This window comes from Anser cygnoides, chromosome 2 (genome assembly GCF_040182565.1).
Source record: "Anser cygnoides isolate HZ-2024a breed goose chromosome 2, Taihu_goose_T2T_genome, whole genome shotgun sequence".
In the NCBI taxonomy this organism is placed as follows: Eukaryota; Metazoa; Chordata; class Aves; order Anseriformes; family Anatidae; genus Anser; species Anser cygnoides.
In genome coordinates, this window is record NC_089874.1 from 48,962,501 (window position 1) to 48,980,512 (window position 18,012).

The 18,012-nt window shown below is 35.6% G+C and overlaps 1 protein-coding gene across 3 annotated transcripts in view; it reads right to left on the reverse strand.

Moving 5' to 3' along the window:
- ATP9B (ATPase phospholipid transporting 9B (putative)) overlaps nt 1-18,012 on the reverse strand; it is a 179,207-nt gene that overhangs the window by 66,677 nt on the left and 94,518 nt on the right. For all 3 annotated transcript variants that reach the window (XM_066992048.1, XM_066992047.1, XM_013184775.3), the window contains 2 exons: nt 12,211-12,286; nt 9,865-9,941 (listed from right to left, as the gene is read on the reverse strand). In XM_066992048.1, coding sequence (XP_066848149.1) covers nt 9,865-9,941; nt 12,211-12,286 — 153 coding nt within the window. The remainder of the gene's footprint in view (nt 1-9,864; nt 9,942-12,210; nt 12,287-18,012) is intronic.

An 18,012-nucleotide genomic window follows, 5' to 3' on the forward strand; every position in this document is an offset into this window, starting at 1 on the left:
CTAATCGCACTGATTAAAAAGGTCCATATATGAAAACAATGTTTCTCTAGGTAAAGAGATCCCAACAATACAACCAATATACTTTGAACATACACAAAAGTCAATCTCTATTCTTCCTCTTAGAATTCCTTTCCAGCACACACACAAAAAAAGAGAGAATTCAGAAAACACGAAAAGAATTAGTCAAGATATGGAAATGTATGAAAAATAAAAATGATATAAGTTTCTTTTCTATTAACTGTTAAAATTATTAAGTAAATATATTAGGCACACCTGACTTTCTACACAGCCTGTTTCAGTCTCTATACTTTAGAACAGTAAATTCTGTAAGCTGTAAAATCTGAATCCGCATCTTTACTAAGGAAATCACGTGGAACAATTCCACAATTAAAGGTTTCCATTTCCAATAAAATTCACTCAGTAAGAAGAAATGTACACATAAAATCAGTGACAACTGTGCTACACTGCTGTTATGGAAAAAAAAAAAAAAAGAACATAACCCTAATGGAGAAAAACATGTAAATAGTGTATTTCCATGATTCTGGTGTATTTCCATGATTCCAGTATTTTGGTTACTGTTTTGGCTTGCACTGCTGCCAGCAAAGCCTCACAGATACTGTGATACATTATGAAGGTGGTGCAGCTCTAAGTGGTCAGATGAGTATCATCTGAGAGCTGGAGCCCATTTGCCCCTACCCTCTCCATCTCAGAGCAGCTGCTTTTTGCCAATGGCCTGATTAACTCTGAAAGGCAACAAAACTGTACGGATCAACACAAGTGAAAAAAGCAAACTCCAGCAACTGATTAGCAGCAGTGGAGACAGCAGCTGAGAGGAAATGGCCATGGACTGCCTCTTAGCAGCTCACTGGGACAACTGAACAGCAAACCTCCTTTTCACATTATCTTCTGTAGAATGATAAAATTTCAAATGGTTTATATATTTTACCAAAAAATATCAGTTTTAGCCTGATTTGCTACAGGTAAAATACACTATTTCTGGTGAACAAGCAACAAGTTATTGCTATTTCATAACTTGATCTACTTTTAAAATTAGTTGCTTAGACTGTTTTGTGAGAGTAATCTGTTGTACAAACTGCTGCAGAAATGGTGTTACTCCACAGCTGATCCTTCAACACTGTCATGAAGTAACACTGAGCTGAATTTTCACTTACTCACTATAACAGAACAAAATGCAATTTTAAATAAGAGTCTCCAACATGGGAAGTGCAATATCTCAGAACATCATCAAGTAAAATTCTTGGTGAAAACAACGAAAATATAGGATTCCAAGTCAGGTATGGCTTATGGCTAGTCCTTTCCATTCTGGAACATTTTTATCTTCCTGTATCCTCATGAATTTAACGTTGTAGGAATTTTACAGCCAGGAATAAAGTCTTAGGCTTAGTGAAATCAATGTATGAGTTTGTCAGTAACACTAAAATACACAGTAAACCCAGAAATTTACCTACAATGATGTTAGAATTCTAACTATCAAAAAGCCATGCTCTTGCTTGTTCCCTTTCTCTCCTCCCATTATTATTTTGTAAACGAAGATACCTAGCTACCCAGGTAATCTCAGAAAAGTTAAATGTATATATGTGTATATATATATACACACGTACATACACACAGTTGAAACAAGATTCCATTCCAAGCAGCTTTCAAAGCTGGATACTAGTAACTGCACAGTTTTAGAAGTTCGTATCTTCTACGGGATCAAAACTAATAAAAGCTAACATGGGATGCATTCTTCTTCTGAGCTCGAGCCCATTACTTTTCACCCTGTAACTTTTTGAAGAATAGTAGCTGCATTGCTTAATATATAGAGAAAAACAATAGTAGCTGGATTGCTGGAATTTTCACTAGCTAAGAGCAACATTGTATCATTCAGTGATGGTATCAATGATCAAAGAGGTTCAATTGCCATTAGAGCGTTCCACAGTTCTATAACAATTATTTTGTTTAAAATTAAGTTGTATATTGTTGCACATAATTTGCCTTGCAGTAGGATTGTAAACAGAAAGTGATGGAGAAGTGTTGATTCAACATCCATGTTCCAAGCAGCACAGTACCACTGACAGTATAAAAGACAACTGTTCATTTCAGTACTTCAGCAGCAGCTAGGTTGACTGACTCTGAGGCTGTAAAGCAATGCACTGCACCACGCTATGTGCTTCACTACAAAATTATAGGTAGCCAGAAAAGATCTATCACGTGACTTAGCACGCCAATTGCACAACGTTTAATTGTTGCTTTCAGAACAAATTGGAAGTTAGGGCACAAGTTATTCTGGGACTTTAACTTGTGAACTGATACCAGGTCACAACATGGAACAACAACTTATTCTCTGTCCCAGTGATACAACAGCAAAGTAGATAGGCAAGTGATTATGAAATTATTTTCTGTGTGCCAAAGAGTACACCTTAGGACCAGGTTTGCCCCAAGGCTACAGGCATCGTCCCATGCATGCATCCAACTATAACTATTGACTATGGATTTCAGACATAACTTATACTAAGTTGTGTGAAAAGTGAAGTCCAATACCTCAAACACAGTCATTTACTTATTTTTTTTTCCTCTGATCTTGCGTGCCTTGGTTTCCTGTTTGTATTATTACCCTTTTATTACTTACGGAACGTAAAGGAGAAGACTATAAAAAATACACAGCTAAGGAATAAGCAGATGTTATAGCTGGAGCTTTCTAAACATTTTACCCCATGTCTTGGGAAGCTGGAGAAGTCCCCCTGACTGGAAGTTAGCCAACATTATAGCTATCTACAAGAAGGGCATGAAAGACAACCCAGGAAACTACAGACCTGTTAGTCTAACCTCAGTACCTGGAAGTTATGGAGACTATTATCCTGAGTGCTACTGAAAGGAATTTAAAGAACAAAGAAATTATCAGGAACAGTCAACACAGGTTCATCAAGCAAAAGTCCTGCCTTAGTAATTTTATAAACTTCTACAATAAAGTTACCTCGTTAGTGGATGAAAGGAAGGTAGGTGGTAGATGTAATCTTCCTGGATGTTAGTAAGGCTTTTGATACAATCCCTCACAGCATCCTTCTGGACAAATTGTGTAACTGTGAGTTGAGCAGGTACATTCTACGCCGTGTGATGAACTGGGTGAATGGTAGAGCTCAAATAATCATAGTGAATGGGGCTACATCTGGATGGCAGCTGGTCACTAGTGGTGTTCCCAAGTTCTTAGTTCTAGCGTTGGTTCTGTTCATCATTTTTATCAATGATCTGGATGCAGCAGTTGAACACATCCTTAGCAAGTCTATTGACAATACTAAACTGGAAGGTGCTGTTGATTCCCTGGAGGAATGAGAGGCCTTGCAGAAGGATAATCCGGACAATCATCAATGGCACGAAGCTAAATGCCAGATTCTGTACAAGGGACAGCGTAACGCAGGTCACAAGTACACACTGGGAGGCAAGTGATCAGAGAGCAGCCCTGTAGTAAGGGATCTAGGGGTGCTGTTTTACAGTAGGCTCAATATGTTTCAATAGCATGCCCTGGCAGCCAAGATCTCCACAATATAAAAAGGATCTTAAGATACTTGTAAGTATCCAGAGGATACTTTTACAAAGCTGGTAAAAGGGCTGGAAGGTATGTCCTATGAGGAGAGGCTGAGGACACTTGGGTTGTCTAGTTTGGAGAAAAGGACGTTAAGAGGTGACCTCACTGCTCTCTACAACTCCCTGAGGAAGGGAAATGGAAAGGGAGGTGCTGATCTGTTCTCCCTGGTAACCAACATCTGCAAACAGCACAAAAATGCACCTGGTGAGGTATAGACTGGACATTATGAAAAATTTCTTTACCATGAGGGTGGTGAAATATGGGAACAAGCTTCCTAGAGAGGTGGTTGATGTCCCATGCCTGTCATTGTTCAGAGGGCATTTGGACAATGCTCTCATTAATATGCTTTAACTTTTGGTTATCCCTGAAATGGTCAGGCAGTTGGACTCAATGGCCTTTGTAGGTCCCTTCCAACTGAACTGTTCTATTGTAGTGTAAAAAACCCGCGACATGCTAGTTTGCATTAAGTGAATTCTGACCACCCATGTACTCAAAGGCTCTAATCAAGACTTTCAGTCTTCACCAAGTCTTTGCTCTCCACTCTTACAATTTTTCATAATGTTTTAATATAGTGTTAATGTTTTTTTAATTAATTTGTGCTTTTTAATATAAATGCAGCATTCTTCCAGCTGTCTATATATAAATGAAAACTTCATTTCCACAACGTGGAGCTATACTTTTTTCATACTAGTCATCTGATGATCGAAATCCCTGGTTCCACACCTTTGTTATTTCAGGTAATGGAGTTACTGGCAATTAAAGTAGTAAGATACATTATTTCTGGCTGAGAGTGAAGGTCACGGAAATTTTGCTCCTGGTTTAGAAACATTGCTGACAGTTTCCAAGCATTAACATGCTTAGAACATGCTATGTTTTAATCCACATTTGGGAATAACAAGGGTGGCTGCTCTGCTGTTCAGCCATTCCTTTCCAATCTTTTTAGAAAAGACGCCTTTTGTCCTCCTCCTCATCTAACACTGTTCCATCTACCTCACCTAGACACTTTAGCCTTCAGGGGTGGGTGAGCTGTTCAGTTGTCACTACGCTGTTACACATGAAGTTTCCCCCTCCTCTACCTCTTATCTTTTGCTTTATCCCTTTCCTTTGCTCAGATGAGAGCACAGAGAGAGAAAAGCACTAATATTATATTTCATGCATTTCCTTCATGGTCGAATCCCAGCAATTCTCCCTTACTGCAAAAGGGGTATTCTTATACTTATCAGGAATCTGGTGCTCAAGTACTTTCTCAGACTAAAGCTCTGGGCAGAGGGGGCACAAACTCAATTTGGGGACTACTTACTACTTGTAGGGGACAGCTTTCTCAATTTTATCCCATACAAAGAAGACTTTTAGGAGGATTAAGTACAGCAGCCCATACTGCAATAAAAAAGTACTACATGAGCCCTTTTTTTTCCCTTATAAATCCTTGAAACTTGTCACTAAGAGACACACAACACTTTTTAAAGAAGTTTCTGCTTTTATGTTTGTATCTACATGTACACAACCAAACCAAGACTATGAACAACATTAAATTCCCAATTTAATAATTAAAACATGCAAACAAATTTACCGGGCCCTTATACAACAGTGGAGCAGCAGAATAAAGTCACTGTTTCTGTGGCTCTTCTGAAGCTCCCTAGGTAACAGCAAACTCTTGTTTGTATTATCTGTCAGGGGACTTCATGGGGCACTTTCTTCACTCACACTGGTGAGACTTAAAAAAACACACAACAAAGGCAACAACAACAACAAAACACAAAAGGGAAAAACACGAGTTCTCAGATTTTTGATTTGTATTAAAAACAGTCACAAGACATGCAGGTTTTAGCCTCCAGGCTAGCTAACAATTAGGTTAAAACAAACAAACAAACAATATGACTATTTAAAGAACATTGCAAGTTACTACTAAGTTTTGTGGCTGATGTTAAGACAAAACAGCAAATGTAGGTTTCCATAATATAAGGCAAAGGAAAAAAAAAGTGTTTTGAATGCACTGAGGATTAGCAATATAAAAGCTATTTTGTAGTAGCACAGTAGTCAGATTACTTGCTATATCTCCTTTAGAGACACTGCTTATTACTCGGTAACTCTGTTTAACACAATTTCTACTTATTTTGATGCATCCCAGTGTACATTCTAAAAATCCAAAATCTAAATCTAAAATTGTATTACATAGACCAAGTCATTTTAGTATTTCAATCTTAGTACACAAAATATGTCTTTTCAAATTCATTTCTTCTTCCTCCAAATACACTGTTTGTTTTTTTTCTTAACTTTACCCCCAAAATCTGTTTCCACTAATGAAAAGGTCAACTTTGCAGAGGGGATGTGCTAACAATCTTGCTTTCTATGAAGACCAAAACTGAAAGAGCAATTTTAAATTTAGATAGCAAAAACTATTCCACCCTTTAAATAGGTAAGAATGAGAGAACAGTGCAAAATTGCCAGACTAAATAAATAAACAACCTCAAATTTGCTAATTTCTCTCTGGGTTAATTAACACCTATAAATGACCTTTATCACTGACAAGTCCAACTTCATCCAGAAAGACAAGGTTTAAGAATATCTACCCAAATTGGATTGATTACTGATTATGGCATTGTGAAGAGCACAATTCGGTTGTTTGTTTGCTTTTCTTTCTTTCTTTCTTTCTTTTTTTTTTTTTTTTTCTTTTTAAACAGGCTGGAACTGCATTCCTGAGTAAGCTGATGTGACTGCCAATGAGGTAGAATGCATATAGCCATTACACTATAATAATGTTGATGTTACCATTTCTACATTTATCTAAAGCACAAAACATTTATCATTTTAGACTGAAATTAAGCCTTGCCAGAAATCATTTTTCTTTATATTGTTTGGAATTAAAACCATATTAAACTGATCCATTATGAAAATTCTCTTCTATCTTTGTTTTTCAGACCATGTCTGCATCCTTAGGCAATGAAACTATTTTTATAATTGTAATAAAACAACAAAATGTTGACTTTAAGTTAAGAAAATTGTTGCTTGAATGACTAAATACTTCAACAAACACAATAAATCCTTCTAACTTTAACATAAAGATAAAACACATGCATGAACAGGTCCATGTATTTCACAGTTTATGACATGTAAGTTTGCTTAAACTTATTTCAGTCTTCTACTCAGTGTTTATAGAGCAGGTCTGCATCTCTAAATTTTAATATTGGCTTCTATCCTTAAGGAAGAAAATGAAAAAATTGCCATTAGAAAAACCAAGCTCATAGTACAAAGTACAACAGTGTTGTTATACTCCAGTAAGAAATACAACTGAAAGAACTATCTTACAAATAATATTTCAATGAAGATAGGAATAATGAAAGAGCCCTGTCTGTGGGTATCTTGCCACAGAAATTCCAATTTGGCAATGTAAATGCAGAAACCTTGATCTCAGTGTTTGCTTCCTCCCAAAGCTATGTTCTGAACAAGAACATAACACATTTTACAACAAAATCTCTAGAGTATTATTTTCATTTTTTTCCGAAGAGCAACAAAGAGATAGCCTGCCATTTAAAAAGAGTTCCAAAGCAGTATTTGGAACAATTATTCTTTAAAGAAGAAAATGCAGACTTATTTCCTCTGGACTTAGCAGTAATACCACAATTACCAATTAATTTCAATTTTGTTTCAGGAACAATTAGGTGCAGATTATTTATCTATTTATTTTTAATTGTATGCACCTCTAATCTCTCAACTCTATTAACCCTTCTAATCTCAAAGATTGTTTTAGACTCCTTTTGCCCTCCTCCTGGCTCTGAATCCTACATACCTAATCCACCAGACAAATGTTATCATCAGGATTGAGAAAACAGAGTCCCGTTCCTGAAAACACAGAGAAAGAGAGAGCTGACTTCTACCATTCTCCTTGTACTGCTACCTGCTGCAAGGCTAACAAGGACAGAATACTACCTATAGGCAGTGTCATATGTTACAGAAGTATGCAAACTGATCTCACCCCGTGGTACAAGATGTAGACACAACAGAATGTTAACTCCATAGAAAGGTAGAATTAAAAATGCATGTTATAAAATGTTGGTAATTATTCTTTATAATGACATACATTTTTTATCAGTTACTCATTTGTGATGGCAGAAAGTGTTCTACTGTTTTCAGTTCCCAAATCCTTTGTTACTACTCACACTTGTAGACTACTGCTTTAAATAAGGATATTCTGTTCACAGAGGGAAAAAAATCCTCACCAATATCATTGTTGAGCAATTGGTGCATAAAAGATTAATTTACACATTTACAGAGTAATGTGAAAGACAGTTGACACATAATGGATGCAACTGATGTAGAAAACAGGCTCTAGAGAAAGTCTTCACCTGTTCACTATAAAGCAAATTTCAGAAATTTTGGAATATTCAATAGAACAACTAACAAGACAAAAATTTAAAGCAGGCCATTTTACATATACTATATTAAACATAATTCCTCATGTTTAGTAGATACCTAGCGGCTAAATATGGTACAAAGAACTGATAATCTCTGAGAAACAAATTAATATATATTTGGAATATTGCACATTTTAATATTACAGTGATTCCTCAAAAGTCCTTTGGAAAACGAACAAGTAGAGTTTAGTTATACAAGCATCACCTGTCTCATCAGTGGCAGACAAAATGCTATTTAATAGCATAATTTCTAATTGTTCTCAAACTGATACTACAATATATGCCAGATGATATTATTGGAATTTGTGTGTGTGTGTGTACATGTACAAAAAGAACATTTTGCTTCTTTAGTGCTTCATGATAATTTAAATTTTATTTACATTCCCACTGAAGATAAAAGAACAGCTTAAAATTATTAGCAACTGTAATATTAAGGTATTATGAAAGCAAAGGTGGTACAGGTATCGTCATAATGATCAAGACCATGCTGCACTTTGTCGATATGCTATTGGAGCTCTTTATTGCAAGTTTATCTGCTACTTAATGTTTTGCACATGAAAACTTAGAACAACTATTTTAATACTAAGAGCAATTTTGAAAATATTGGTAAATATTGGTACCCTTTATCATACTTTTCAGTTTGAAATATTAATATAAAAAATTGTAGCAAGCATTTACATTGAGTACACCTCCATAATCTTTTGAATTTGAGTACACCATGTTACATTTATACATATTGCCCTATCAATTTACTATATTAAATAATTTCATTTTAAACAACTGTATTATTTACTAGTCTAAAGATGTTCAGAATTCTTAAGGAAAGATTCTGTTACTAAAGGGATCCTCTTTGTATCAGATAGAAAAGTAATTATGAACCATAAACATTGTGCTTCCATTTTACTCTAATATTTTAAAATGTGTATTACAAATACCTAAATAATAGAAGGCCACTTTAATAAACATAATGGTATGCATCAACTGTGTCTGTCAATGAGATATTTTGAAGTCTCTCTATTAGAAACACAAATCAATACACTCGGGATCTGCAATAACTGCTTCAAGCAATTTGTATTATCATTTCATTCTTGATGCTCCTACTCAGTGTAACTTACTATGAATGGTGTGAAAATGGCAACCTGTCACAACTGATTTTTTTTTTTAGCCTATTGCAAGGATTTTTCCCTTAATATAATTAAGTACCTTCTTACTAAATACAAGTCTAGGTTGAAAGATACAGCCTACAACTCAACTTTATAACTGAGGAGCTTCCCTATCCTGACTCATATTAGAAACATTGCTGATGAAATGGAGAGTTATTTCCATTGCTTTGAACTGAAAGAACCTTGTACAAAGGGAACGAGTCAAACTTCTGTTATTTTTCCCAAAGACAAATCTCTTGAAGATTTTTTCATTACTTACAAAACCCCCTGGAAAAGCATTCTGGGTACTGACTGAAACCTCAGTTATCTCACTCTACCTCCTCTGGGAGTCAGCATAAACTTTAGTAGTCTGTTACAAACGTTCTTTAAAATACTACTTAATTTTGGCCAAATATTTTACAGTAAAAAAGTTTGGGGGAAGTGAATAGAGAGTTAATAATTAGCTGTGAGGCAGAAATATAGAAGTTTAAGGATGTACATTTACACTTTGAAGAAAAACGTTTTCATTAGTACCTGTAACAGACCTAGTTAAAGGAAGAATAATTTTACTTCTGAAATGAGAATGAGGCAGAATTCACTTCTTATACCAAGTGCAAGTCAATTCAGCACACACAAATATTAGAACTTGCAAGTCTTTTGTTTTAGGTACATCTACAAGTTTTATGAAAATAAAGTAGGAAATCACACAGAAAGGCTAACTGACCTTGTTTTTTGGATTGGATGTATTCATTACACTTCGAGTTTCCTTCCCCGTGTAGATGACAACACCAATTACAGTTCCTAAAAAACAAAGTAAAACAGAGGTGTCAAGTAGTTATGAAAAAACGGTTATAAAGGTCATTTATAACTTCTTTAATAACATCCATAAAAATGACTACAAGATCTCCTTCTTTTCAATGGAAACAATAATTTAAAAGTAGCTGGTTAAAGACTTGCATTTGAACTGAAAGTTGTCTCAGATTTTTCCAGAAGTTAACACAGCTTAAATAACTGCCCTTCACATGAAATAAAAAAAATAGTACAACAGTGCTGAATACATCATATACAAATTGCCTGCCAGCTCTGTCACCTATCACAACGTAACATGTACTTCACCCCATTTATTACTTTGATAGAATTCCATATAAAAGTATTCTCCTTTTCAGTAACATATAAAAATAATTCTCCAGTTCTGATGATCTTTTAGTTGATTATTACTGGAAGGTATAGGAAAACTGGCTGTCAGCATCACTAAATACATATCTCTTTTAAATAATAATTCAGATTTTTACTACTACTTAGATTTTTACTACTATGTATCTCACTTTCTAGCACAACCAAAAACTTTATTTTAATTCTTTTTTCAAGTGATCTGAAATGGTTTTATGTTAGTACAATCAATAATTGGTCATTTTTGTCATCTTAATGCTATAAGGAAATAACTGACATAACTTGTCAGAAACACCCTACTCAGAAGACTCTAACATACACACACACACACAAAACAAACAAACAAAAAAAAACAACACAAGAAACCCAAGACTGGAGTTAAAGAAAGGAAGTTTCATTTATCAAAAAATAAGAATGCCAGTGAAACTCTGAATCCACATACAAAAAAAAATAAAAAATCAGTGGTTGTAGATTACACCTTTCTGGACCACTACATTTTTTCTACTATTTTCCTCTCAATACTAAAGCTTTTCCTTAAGGCTTCCCTTGACACAATATTTTCCCCAAAGATGGTTTGCCTTTGCTGATAGTTCCACATTCAAATCTATATATTGGAAACATGTCTCGATAACCCCCATATCCCCTGATTTTGGGTGAAAAAAATAATAATAATAATAAAAAAGCCATAATTTCTAAGCTCTTTCTGTCACAAAAAAAGTCACAGCAATTGAGTATTAAAATTTATAATTCATGAGCAGCACCTTTTTTACCCATGTTAATAACCTAACTGAAGACAATTGCAGATATCATCCATTTGATAGAACAGTTTCAGAGAGAATAGTTTCCCTGTGCCAACTGTTGTTTGGTTCAGTTTCCCTGAACCAAACAACACTGAGCATCAAAGAGTATGACTATCTGTACAGACTCAGGAAAGGAGTGCTCAGTCCCAGACTGCTTTGCCACCTCCTTAAAACTTGATCTCTTCCCCAAAACCCTCCAGCACGTTCCTAATTTAGTATTTTCCTCAACAACGTAAAGTTAGATCTTACTATGAAGGCTTTTCCTTGCAAGTTAGGTGGACACCCCCTTTTTTTTCCCCCTCTCCTCTTTACTTCCTTCCTTCCCCTCAATACCCTTCCTGAAAGATGTTTTCCACTGTTTCAATTCTTGATCTTAAATCCTAGTTCCTTTTCCCAAATTCCTTATTTTCAGTCTTTGTGCATAAGAATAACCATAGCCCTTTCTTCCTTCCTACGGTCCTTCTGTCTTATTACACTCAGCAAAAATTAAAGAAATCCATTTTCTCCTGTTTAAAAAGTGCTACAATGGCTTAGGGCCTGAATGCAGCATCTAGCTAATATGAATTCCTTATAATAGTTGAGAGACATATGAAACATTACTAATATTTAGACTACGTTGTTTTAAAATTATGTAACTTTGTAACTGATTAATACTTTCTCGTTAATATTTGCCTGACAAAAGATTTTAAGCAAGCTTTAGCCTCATCGTGGAGTACACATAAAAGAAAATCTCTTAACACATGCAAAAGCATGCCTGCTTTTCAGCAAGACCCTATCCACAGTAAGCTGAACAGAACACTTTATAACCTGAAGTTTTAATTAAAGGAAAAAAGGTCAATAGCTTTAGTGGGATACAAACGACAACACTACTGACACTGCAAAATTTGAGTATAAAAACTTATTAAGGAGGATTAAAAAGATATGAAAATGTCAGTAGCATGAGGAAACCAATGGGAAGGCAGACAAGAGGGGAACAAGAGATTAATAGCCTGAAAGAGACAAAGATTTTCAAAAGCCATTAATATTACACATTGTAAAATAAGAATACAGTTCCACAGACGACCTTTTAGATATATTATCAGATTTAATATTGCACTTACCTGAAGCAACAACAGTGCTCGCCCATAACGTATTTTCTATACTAAGGCTTTCGTGAACTGCTGGATCACTGTCTTCCTGTTAAAAATAAGAAGAGCTAGTAAATCAACATTACAAACACTCATAGTTGAAAACTACACCAAATCATCTATGAATAATTTGCACAGGATGTCTGTATCCTTGTATCAAGTCACCATATAGTAGTATTCACTGCATATACATTAGAGTCCAGAGCAGGGTTATGAAGATGATCAAAGGGCTGGAGCTCCTCTCCTATGAAGACAGGCTAAGAGAGCCGGGAATGTTCAGCCTACAGAAGAGAAGGCTCCAGGGAGCTCTTATAGTGGCCTTCCAGTACCTAAAGAGGGACTACAGGAAAGCAGGAGAGGGACTCTTTGTCAGGGAGTGCAGTGATAGGACAAGGAGTAATGGTTTCAAAGTAAAAAAAGGTAGATTTACATTAGATATTAGGAAGAAATTCTTCACTCTGAGGGTGGTGAGGCACTGGGGCAGGTTGCAGAGAGAACTTCTGGATGCCCCATCCCTTGAGGAGTTCAGGTTGGACGGGGCTTTGAGCAACCTGGTCTAGCACAGGGTGTCCCTGTCTATGGCAGGGGGGTTAGAATTAGAGATCTTTAAGGTCCCTTCCAACCCAAAACATTCTATGATTCTATGATTGTCTAGATTCTATAAAACTCATATGTGAAATAATGACTGATGTTCCTATTACTTAAATCCATTTATATTCAGAGAGCAAATAAAGTCAATAGTGTTTTTTAAAAGGAACATATTCTTTTCCTCGTTTTTATCAAACTGAGGAACCATTTGCCATGTCTAGCAGTTAAACTGTGTTAAGAACATTAAGTACCAAAAATTAATAACTTGTTCTCTACAATATCTTGTTCATTTAAAATTCATACTATACATTAGGTCGTCATCATTTTGCAAGCCTAGTGACATGATAGCAACTTCAGGGAAGAGTACTTTACTTTTAAATGTAAATACGCACTTGCATTGTCTTACTGAATGCTTACAAAATACATGCCCGATAGGAAAACACCACCAAATAGGAAACTGCTTCCATGATTCCCTGAACTCTCCTCGCCCCTGCACCTCTGTCCCCCTCAGTCCACAAACTGTAAACAGATTTAATCTCTCATAATCAATTAGGAGCATGTACAGATTCGATTCATACACCAGCAGCTGTGCAATGTACTGTTTACAAATAAAGAAAACTTTAGGAGGTAGGATAATCAAGTGCATTTGATCAAGTTACAGATTGTGCTAAATATTTTGCAGGAAATGGGGGACCACTGACTACCAAAGTACACAGCAAGTTCTACATAAGGTCAATAATCAAAACCTGTATCAAATTTTCACCTCTGTTTTGAAAAAAACACCAAACCCAGAGTGGTCTGCTTAGAAATTTTTGTTTGTGAAAAACAAAAATCCCCAAATAAACACATATGCTTTTGTGTATACAGGATCAGTAGCTATTGCAATATTTAAAATTATTGGTAGTATTAGTAACATATGAAGTCTTGATCACTGAAACATTAAATATAAGAAAAGTATTCTGATCTAGCTCAAAAAATTATGATTTGTAGTATTCAGTCATCTTTGTAATACCTGGTAACCTTCTTCTGAGACAAGTGCCTTTGACAAGGTTTATCCATACACTGTACCTTTAATAATTTGTCCTGACTTGATAAGGCTCAGATTCCTGTTTTGATTGATGAGGGCTCTTGGATTATTCAGATTCTGTGATTATTTTGGCCTTCTGAAATCCTAACTAGGCAGTGCATAGACATAAATACCTAATTAGAAATTATCCACAGAATACTGGTGTTTCAGGAGATGCCACTACTACAGTCAAAATACTAACTGTAGCTGCTTGGGACATGGCAGTTGGTGGAGAGATTGCCATTTACACATGTGAATATTGTTTCAACATACATATGTTTCAATATATAAGCCATTTTAAGTACACATATGTAACTCATTTAGAGGTTTCAAAATCTGTTTCAACAAGGCTAGCAATAGGAGGTGGACTGGCCGTATGAGTTGAAAACGGATACAGAATTATTTTATTCCTATCACAGGCTTTTCAGGAATTGCTAAAGCTAACAGAAAAGCTTTCCTGAAATTCTTTCATATTGTCAGAAGGCACTGCTGCTACACAATGATGACTGGGCTTTTGTAGCAAGAGTGGGAGGCTGACACTTTGACTAGCACAAACAGGAGTCTTAATTTCACACAGCTTGCCTTGAGATGCACAGACTGTTTTTAGTAAGCAAAAGACATGATAACCATGATTATTCATTTTTAAATCTACAAACTATTCTGCATAATTCAAACTGTTTCATCTGCTTCATTTTTATTTCTATATTTCTTCACAAACTGGAGAAAAAAAGGAAATTCTGCTTAAGTATTCTAATCAAGAAATTTGTGGAGTGTCTCATTAAATCCCTAGGTTAAGTAAAAACAAATATACAGGCATGAAAGAAAAATGCTTTTATTTATATGAAGTCATTATCGTACCTCAAGGAGCATATCATGCTAGCGTTCATCAGAGGAGATACCAGCAAGCATGTAAGGATTACGCATTTTATCAGAGCTGACCCTGAAGACCCCATGTTTCAGTCAAACACTTCTACCCCATGGAAATGAATGGTTTAATCTTTTATAATCATCAAAATACAGTGATAGGACATAGATATGAACAACACGCTTGCACTGAATTTAGTCTCAGTAGGTGAAATAGTTTTTGTATTTGCTCTCGGAAGTCCTATACAGGACTGTGCCCCTTGTCCACAGCAGGACTATCAAAAATAGGTCTCCTCAAACATAGAGACAATTTCCCATCTGCCACTTGATAACACTTAAATCATACTGAAGTAGTCATTTTCATGTTATGTTGAATTACAGCATGAAGAAAATTTAAATTTCAACAGCATTGTTTTAACAATCCTTTAGCACAGGATATACAAAATTAGAGATACAGCAAAAATGTAGTATTCCAAGAAACATTTGCTGCTATATCTTCACATAATTTCATAATCATAACTTGAGATAATACTAAAAAAAATCAGACCAGAACAAAATAGCTAAAGAAAAACATACAATTTAATAGTAGGATTTTAGGTTAATACATCCTAGGACACTAAAAAACCATGGGGTAAAATAAGAAGTATTTTTATGCATAAATAGAACAGCAGTTTAAGTATTTAAAACTCAGGGTAGAGAAAAAATGTTTTTTTTTTCTGTTCCTCCCACCCTGCTCCAGTGAAGAGAGGCCATCAGTGGAGTTCCACAGAAAACTGTACCAGGACTCAAGCTGTTTCATCATCACTCCAGAACAGGAATGACTTATGTGGTAACAGAGCAAGAAAAAAAATCAATCCCCCTACAGAAGTGGACAGATGAAATTCCTTACTTCAAAACGTAGAGTTATGCACACAAAAGAAAAACACATCCTGAATTCATAAAGTAATGAGCTCTGAGCTAATCGTAACTACTCAGAAAGCAGATTCTGAGGTTGTTACAAATCTACTAAAATACTAACTTAATAAAGAACAAGCTGAACGCTTAGAATTACTACAATAGAAAAAGAGAATAAAATCAAAAATATGCTAGTACAAAGAAATACATGGTTTAGCCACATCTTAAGTACGTAGTCTCTAAATTCCTCTTCTACACCCTTCATTCTAAACAGAAAATAAAAGGAACTGGAAAATGTACAAGAAGGTCAAAGCACGTGGTCAAAGTAGCTTCCATACTAGGTATGACTACGTAAATTTGAACTCTTTAATTAGGGAAACAACAAACACCTATGAAATGGGCAAGGCAGGATAGATATTGCTGTCTCTTTCAAAAACAAGAAAGTCATTAATGAGTCAGCAAAATTAAAACTGACAATTGCTTTTCATAAAAATATGTAATTAACCTGTAGAACTTACTGTTTCAACGCTAAAAGGCTACACAGATTCAAGGGGGGAGTTTAAAGAAGGGAAAGTTCCAAGTTTAAAGAAGGGAAATTCATTGTGGGTTACTTAGAGAAACCGACACTGACTCAGGAAGTTCCCGTGTCATGAGTTGCTAAAAGACAAAAAAATCTTCTGAGGAAGTATTACCATCTTTTTACCTTGTTTCTTATTCTCTTTTTTTCAGCAGTCTGCTTCTGGCAACTGTGAGGAATAGGATACTGAGCTAGGAAATTATTATTTTGCCTTAAGTATAACCTTCGGTTAGTAGATGTCAAGACAATGAGTTATGAAGCTCTTCCATATTATAAGAAGCAATCACAAGCCCTTCAGTGATCACAAAGAGCTGACAACACAGCCAAGAGAAAGCCACTTCTCCTATGTCTACCTGCTACAAGATTTGTGAAACACCTCCCTTTAGGTAATTCATAACAGGGTAACATCCAAAGAGCTAAATCTATTTCTACTCACATCATACCCATCAACAGAGTGGTTTGGCAGATAAGCTAACTTCTGCATATTTCCTTACAATCCTTTCAAGCCATTATGCCCTCATTATGCCAACACCTCCACCTTTCTGCAGTTCATTCAATTTACCAAATTCCATACCTTCCACACCCAAAGGGTGGATGATTTAACCCTGTTTTTCATTTGCTTAAACAAAGAAATAAAAAAATATATACCTATGGGTTATGAGTTCAGCAATTTCAGATTATTTTTATTTCTATTTTGGGGACTGGGAATGGAGGAGATGGTAAGGACATAAACAAGGAAGAGACCAAAGCTCTGATTTCTGAACAAAACCAGGTCTGTAGTAAGGAGAAATGCATCTGCAAATTTTCAGACACAACTACAGCTAGCAGAAGAGTGTATGGTTTAGGGGTAAACTGTAACTATTACACTCTCTAGTAGCAGAAATTTGACATAAAGGGATTTCTTTGTCCAGCTGATCAAGTTTCCACCTCAGGTCTGCCTGGGTTGAATTTCATTTGGTAGCTGTATGTTAATAGGTCTTTAAATTCTGAATTAAACTCATAACCAGAGCAGAGCAGTTCGGTATTGCATTCAAGCTTTATATTTAAGCTCAGGTTTTGAAATTATGTACAGTATTGATCACAGATGTTTAAATTGTAAACAGTTCCTATTCTAGGAGATTACTCTTACAGCTCGTGCATATGCAGAGAAAAAGGAACAGACGACCAGTGACATAAAAACTGAATGAACCCTACTCTCAGTCCTGAACTCACAATCCAGCTGACCAAAGCTGACCAAGGGACATGACAAATTGCTAGTTGCAATCTAAAAGGTTTCCAAAGTCTTTTAGTTTATCTACTGTAGTAAGATACTTGTAACAAATGTTTTCTGAGAATGACAGATGCCTTCAAAACCAAATAACCTAATCTTTGAAAGAACCAGCATACCACTTCCATTAGACTTTTTCTGTTCCTATTCCTAGCTGGCAGGATGCAGCACTGACAACCACCAACAACTTTTATAGCAAAGTGAAAGAATAGGCATTAGTTTAGTTGCATTGATCACCCCAACCCCACATTAATTGGAATTGTTATTCATTAATGGGATTATTACTATTGTTATTAATTATTATTCGTGCTACATTCCTTGTACTTGCAGATAAGCTTCCACACCCATGAACTCCCTATTCTCACTCTCTGTAAGGCTGTCAGTAGCTGCATAAGGAAGGCAAGAAAAAAGAAATTGGAAAACATGATACCACTCCATTCCGTGAAAGGAACACAACAATTGCTTCAAAGGGGTAATTCTCTAAGAAAAAGTAAGTAAATAATGAACCTGCATTCTTTC